The 7,248-nt window shown below is 44.8% G+C and overlaps 1 protein-coding gene across 1 annotated transcript; it reads left to right on the plus strand.

The window, feature by feature from the left end:
• Positions 1 to 5,843: 5,843 nt before the first annotated feature.
• PRIMA1 (proline rich membrane anchor 1) lies at positions 5,844 to 6,051 on the plus strand (the record flags this gene model as incomplete). The annotated part of the gene is made up of 1 exon (XM_010183083.1): positions 5,844 to 6,051. A coding segment is annotated over exon 1 (208 nt), but the record flags the coding sequence as incomplete, so codon positions are not given.
• Positions 6,052 to 7,248: the final 1,197 nt, after the last annotated feature.

Consider the following 7,248-nt stretch of genomic DNA (forward strand, 5'->3'; position numbering starts at 1 on the left):
AAGGCGTGGGCGACCCCCGGGAGCGCTGAACTCGCCGTGGTCTGGGCTGAGCAAGGTGTAGTGGAGTTTCTCCGGAGGGTTTGTAAGCGCATTTTGCTGGAAAGATGCACAGAAAGGAGCGATGCGCGGAGCGAAGCTCCGGCGGTCTAATTTTGGTAACGTTTTGCCGTGGGTTTTCGATGAGTGCGAATTGAGGATTCTCTGGGAAGGACTGAGCCGGCTTTCGGCAACTCCGACGCCGTGGTGTTGCGTGACCTTGGTTGCAATGGGTGGCCAGCAAGATGCACTGGGAGGAATTGGTATACAGTGAGGGAGAGCACCCATCCAGTTTGGAGGATCGGAGCGGCAGTGAAGCTCAACTCAAATGCGTCACTTAGATATTTTAAAGTTTATTTATAATATATGTCTTCAGAGGAGTGATTGATGAGCCAGCCAAGTGCTGTTCAGGAACAGAACAATTGCAGTTTGTTTCTTGGAGAAAACACAGTGGAGACTCCACGTCTTTTACTCCGTGTTCTAAACTTAGTGTCTCCCAAGAGATTAAACAGAGCTGTTGTTTGTTTTAGCATCTTTTCTCTTGCCGTGAATGACAAAGAGGATTTGTGTTCCTTACAGATTAAAATAAGCAGAAATACAACAAAAACAACCTCCTTTAAACCGACGCCCCCATCATAAATATCTCTGCCAGCACTCCCTTTCTGCTGTCCTGCTCAAGTGTTCAGGTAGCTAAGCATAAGTTACAACTGTATCTGTATTTTTCAGGGATACACGATTGTGTAAAAAAGAGGTGCCTTCTGCAACATCCCTCCTGTAATCAGTCAGCCAATCAAGCAAACAAAAAAAAACTTGCATCAACATCTTTCTCACAAACTACTTGGGTGATCTAAGCCGGTCTTTCAAAAATAATGACATTTTTAATTGAAACAGGCTCTGAGAAGTGCAAAAGCTAAGGCGCCCAGCCTTTCCTTGCAATAATTTGTAAGTTTTATTGTCCCATTCTTCATCTATGGTTGTGCTATTGCCTGCTGTTCTGTGGAAGAGCAATCAATAAATCTGCTCGTACTCAAGCTTTTTTCCCAGCTCTCCCAAAACTAGGATGTATGTAAGGATCCCATCAGCACATACCATTGGGAAGGGCAGCGCTCAGCAGCATGCTTGCCTTCTTGTGCCCGAAACTCCTGCATCTTTGAATCTTTCTCATGTCTCCCTTCCCCACATTGAGTCATGATCCTTGCTCTTATCCTCAAAGTCTCGCAAGCCACACTCTCCTCAACTTATCCAGCAATGTCCCATCCTGTCTCCTCAACTTATCCAGCAATGTCCCATCCTGTCGCTCCTCCGCCCCACTCCATAGCAGCCGTCATGTTTCCTTCTGTCTCTTCTCTCAGCCCCTCTTCACCCGTTCATCTGTGCAGTGACTTATGTGTGGCATGGCCTTCCCTGCCAAATCGTTGCATTCCCTCCTTGGGCCTTGCCTTGAGGCACTTAAGAGAATCAGTCAGATGCTAATCAGAGGAGAAGCATTTATCTTACTAAAAAAAACAAACAACGAAACCAAACCAAACGCCATAATCTTTCCTTATTAGCGTTGTAGCCAGCGCTGTGACAAGAAGGAAAGGATGATTCTGTCTGAGGCTTTTGACATAATTAAAAAAAAGAGCAGGAAGTGTTATGATAAATAGCGAGGTCACGTATTTTCTGGTTTCATAAACATGGATCTGGATTAACTCTGATGTGAATTATGCAGAGCCGTCCTGGGATTTACACAGCAGTGTTGAGTTCTCATCTCTGTAGACTGCTTCCAAGAGACAAAGCTCTTGCCACATCAGCAGGCTTTTAGAGGTCTCTGTGCCGTTTCAGTCAACTGCACTTTTCTTTTCAAGCTTTCTTCCTTTTAGCTGATTCAAAAATTCACCAGAGGGCCACCCTCCAGGAGCTGTATTAATCCTCGTTTCCCATCCCACTCTGTAGAGTATGCTCATGGACTGCTGCAACCCCATGGGACTCTACCAAAATACTGAACAGCTCTGACCACATGCAGATTTATTCTTCCACTCTATGCAAAGCAGGACTAGGACCACTGCTTCTGAAGAAAATCTTGGATTTAACAGAAATACATCACAGACATTAACTTCAACAGAGATACTGCAAAAGGAAACCACCAGTTACCACTTTCTGTTTGCTTTTTTCCTCGACATTTGTGGATCAGATTCTCAATATTTAAAAACATTTACCCTTTTTGCAAGGCATGTTCGTATCAAATGCACAAATCCATAAAGTCAACTCCTTATGTCTTTTCAGAGCAGGGCAAAAAATGCATCAGTTTGAAGTCCAGGGGATGTATATTTCCAAACTGGCCAGCTGCAGGGTGAGTTAAGAAAGCCTGATGCCAAACAAGCAACCCAATTTTAGGCCAAGGAGACACGTGTTCATGGCACCTCCAGCACCCGAAGGAATGGCTGGAAGGTGCAGAAGTAACAACCAGGGAGCAAGCCCTGTGTGGTCCATCTCTGGAGATGACCCCTGGCCAAGGCAACCTGTGTGCTACGAAATGCCTGGCAGCCTGGTGGGTGTCTGGTCAGTCGTGACCTGCAAAGTGCTCCCAAAGCCGTTTTGGAGCCATGGTAGTGTCTGGCAGTGGAGTTTGAGGCTGGACTCGAATTAGCAGACCTGTCCAGAGGCTCTTTCAACACACCTTTTTGCTCCTGCCATCTCCTGTAAAGGCAGCTTACCTTGAACTGCAGACAGCAAGAAAGAAACCTGGAGTAATTTATTTCATCATCCTCTGCCAGAGCAAGATTGTTCCCTAAAGCATATTTTCTGGTGATTTGTTCTGCTTACCTTTAGAAGACACAAGTAATAGCCTTCATCCCTTTCATAAGAAGACTAATAGACATCAACAGTGGGATTTTTTGTTTTCTTGGAAAGGAACCAAATGTCTTTTTTTTATTATTAATTCTATCTTGCTACTGGTAGTTAATCTTCTTGCAGCAGTCTTTGACTATTTCTCTCCTCCTTGAGATCCTCAACCTCAATTTGCGTCTTTCCTTTTTCTGCCAGATTTCAGCCAATTTACAGTATCTTTATTATTGTAAACTAACCCTTGAAGACAACCCCCGGCAAGGTAATATCTGTGTTCCTACAGGTATCTTCTAACAACAGACATTTCACTGAGTGACAAGAGAAGGGAAACACATAGGTGATAAAGCCCACGCTTTTAAATGTCGGTCCTTTCCCCATCATTTCAAAATGATGGTGGGGAATTTTGATAAAGGCTCAGACTAAGGTATTGAGAGGCAAAGCAACTATTTTTTTCAGAAATAATATTTTAAAGTACACAGGAGCGGATTGTAGCTGGGCATGTATAGGGTTAATCTTGTCTGCAAAGTAATTGAGAAAAATATCCACTGATTTCTGAGGACACTCTATTACCAGCCTAAGGTAGAAGAGCCTCCAGGGATTTAAAAGCAGTCAATAATTCTAAAAAAAGACAGAGCAAGCCTTTGGTTCTGGTTGATATTAAGTTAGAGCAATAAGTCAATGCAGCTTTTCCATACCAGCACTGTCTTCAGACTTGTATACACAAGGCAGCTTCTGGTCTGCAAATGAAGCTGGCTCCAGGTCTGCTCACTGTTACTCTTCCCTGTCTCCAACCTCCCCGTTGCACTGACTCCCACCAGACTGTAGCAAGCCATAGGATTCATCAACCACAGAACCACATAGGGGCCACTAATTGTAGCTAGGAGTTAATAGGTGCTTCCTAACAGTGAGGAGGTCCCCAAGGTGTGCCCCTGCCACTGCATGGAGCAGGTGCTCTTCCTATGGGGCTTGTCTTGGGAGAGTCCCTAAGACCCCAACCCAGCATGTGAAGAGCGTTGGAAGAGCCAAAATGACATGGAGGATATTCTGCTGCCTGTGATTGCTTACTTTAAAAATAAATAACCCTGCTTAGCAGACAGATTTATTACCAGGCATGAGGGATTACAAAGCCAAGTCACTTTGATTCATTAGAGCATTCAGAGAGTTTGTGTAAGTTCCTGGAAGCTGTCTGGGATGGCCTTTAACCATCCTCTTGCCGTTACCTGATGGTGAAGGGGAAAGTTGGAAAGCACTTGTGCTGAATTTATTTTTCCCTCTGTTTGGTAATGGATTTTGACAAGCTGTTTAAAGAACTGAGCCTTCTGACTTGTGCTGTGCCCAGCTGTCCTTCCAGCTCAGCTACGTGTAGCCTCTTCTGTTCTTTTCCCCTCTCTCTATAATAATCAACAAAGACCTACCTCCGTTTCCCCGAGGCCAGAGTAATGCATCTTTCTGCATTTAGAAACCTCCTACGCATATGAACATGTACTTTGTGCAGCAATGTTGTTTTAATTAGACACGTCTTTCTTCTTTTTTGGCCAGAAATACACGAAATGACCGTGCACAGCTTTTCTGCAGCCAAGAGGTAGCACAGCACCTGTGGTACCCAGCCACTGGTGGTAGGAGAGGCATCCTGGCTGTGCTGGGGGCTGGGGCAAGGGTTGGAAGGGGGGACCAGACAGACTTTGTGCCCGGAGCTGGCAGGGAAATGGAGGCAAAGCTTGGGCAGGAGAGAGAAGCAGGGAGAAGGCAACCCTGGGTGACCCTGGGCATAGGCAGGGAGGCAGAAGAGGCCCACCTGAAACAGGTGTGAAAGCATGGCAGGAGACGTCTTCTTTGTAATGACCAACATTTCATGGAAAAGAGCTAATTTAAGCCAAAACTATTAGGACAATAACCCACCCAATACCAAACTGTATAAGGCGACAGTTGAATGCTAGTGTAACTACCTTTAACTTCAGCAAGACACAGTTCTGACACAGGTGGTCTCCTAAACCTACGCTCAAAGTACTTGTTAGATAACGTGCTCGTTCATCTTTTAGGCTTTGTCTCCTTAAAATTGTATCTACTATTTTCCATCTGAGTATCAGTCCATTCAGAAAGAGCTGGCTTAGAGACTTCTGGAGGTAACACCTCTCAGAAGCTCCTGCGATGTTCAGCAATTTTCCTTTTCATTAGAGACTTAGTCCCTTTCATTTCATAGCATTAGATTAGGAACATTACTGAATATTCCTTAAATTTCTAGTCATGTAGATATTACTGATAGTAAGAGAAACATGCTGTTAATAAATGGTTCTTGTAATGAATAGATCAAGCTATTGAATAGATTATATATCAATACTGGCTAAATCATTGTCCACGGCCAAGTGATGCCCACACTTGTGTTCTGCAGTGCCTCATCTTCAGCTTTATTAGCAGATGAGGCTACAAGTCACCATCTCTGACATTTCCATTTTGACTATGTCATTGATGTGGTCCACAGATGAGTACAATGTGGGCTCCTTTTCCCCTTGGTGGGAAGTGAAACCCTCCATGAAATATTCTCTAAACATCAAAGGGAGGTTGGCAAAGCAGAGGAGAGAGATCTTCTGGCTTTCAGTTCTGCCATAAGGAAAATGTACATAATCCTGACCCTAACTGTCCTGTAATTTTTATTAGTTCTCTTTGGCTTGCAGCAACGACCCTGTGAATAATGCATGCTGCTAGATGGCTTTCCTAAGGAAAAAAGGCTTATGCAATCATAGTGTCTGCCACTACCCGCCTTCTCCTTACCCCGTCATAAATCAGAAACCAGCCGGCTAGTTTCAGCCAAACTTGACAGAGGGAAAGATGTCTTAAAGATACTGTGTTAAGTAAAAAAAAATTAAAATAGCGACCATTTATGGAAGAAATCTCCTTATAGCGGCCTTAGTAAGGGACACAAGCTCAGTTCTTGCTACAGGTCTGAGGTGCCGCTCGCATACTGAAGTCCAAGAAACACATTCATGGAAAAGAATTGTTCACTGTTTCTGCTGCTCACACAATGTCTTGTTTCTTTGCAGATCACGTACGGTGAGCCCCAGAAGTCATGCTCCAAGCCTGTAGCAGACAAAGTCACAGAGAGCTGCGAGCAAATCTGCCAGTGCAGGCCGCCTCCGCCGTTACCACCTCCTCCTCCACCTCCACCGCCCCCCAGGTTGCTGGTGGTGCCAAGTAAGTGACCACTGGTTTGGTTGTGGTGCACTGAGGGAGGGGAAAGTGACAGGGCCACCTGGACAGACAGGAGAAAGGATGTGGGAGAGGGCACAGCTAGTCCATTTGTCATTTTCCACTTAGCAAATGGAGGTAATTCTCAGTGGAGACGGAGATCTGTTTTCTGATCAATGAATAATGCTTGGCTTTTGGAGGAAAGCCAGAGAAATTCCCTCCTTTCATTGTACTGTATATTCCCTAGCTTTAAATGGTTCCCTGATGCACTAGCCCTGGGAAATGCTTTTCGACGGAGACATAGCGCTGTGCTTCCCCTTGAGATGCATGGCCTCCTGTTTCGCCAGGTCTGGGCGAAGACAAATTAATTTATACCTGGGCAAAAATTCAAACACTCTGCCTAGACAATCTTGCAGGTTTGGCTCTCTCCAAGATACCAATGCTCTACTGGTTTACCATGGCAGTGAGTCAGGTTCACGAATTATAAATTTCTTCCAACTGTAGCCAAAGTCAGAGGCACATCAGGAGTCAATGGCAAGTGAGCATTTTTCCAGCTAAGGCATATACAGGCTAAGGCTCATCTATTTTTCTTCATACAAATCAGTGTTCCCAAGCCTTACCCAGCCCATCCAAGCTCCTCCTAATTTCCAGATGGACCTCACCAGTGTGAGCCCAGGACTGGGCCAGACCCTGCTCAGACACTTTCAGGTCCCAGGTGTTTGATATTCCAGCAAATCTCCTTAATGCTTCTGTGTTTTTGCAAATTTGTCTCTCCCTAAAAGGCTGCCTATTAATTCCTCTCCTTGCTTAGACAAACTCCCCTGGGAATAGTGTTGCAAAGTACATCTATTATCATTCCCAGTGCTTCCCCAAGGAGAAAATAAATCATTAGGTAGCATCATTTGGCTGCTTGTCTTTATTGGCGCCATCCTCAGATGTGCAGAAGACACGGCTTCTGCACCGTTTTTAGCCGGGCAGAGGACAGGCAGAATTTGGCAGGGTGTTTTCTGCCAGGAGCATGCTTTGTGTTTGTGCCACACTGCAGAAATTTAAGGCAAAGGCAGAAAAAAATCCCCAGTGAAACACTTGGGAAAGGAAGTCCAAAGACAGCTTGGAAAGCAGAGACAAATATTTTTAATAGCAGGAAAAATCTCATTCAATGTTCAGGAAAATGTCATCACAGAATCACAGAATATTAGGAGT

Source organism: Mesitornis unicolor, unplaced genomic scaffold, assembly GCF_000695765.1.
Source record: "Mesitornis unicolor isolate BGI_N332 unplaced genomic scaffold, ASM69576v1 scaffold53664, whole genome shotgun sequence".
Taxonomy (NCBI): Eukaryota; Metazoa; Chordata; class Aves; order Mesitornithiformes; family Mesitornithidae; genus Mesitornis; species Mesitornis unicolor.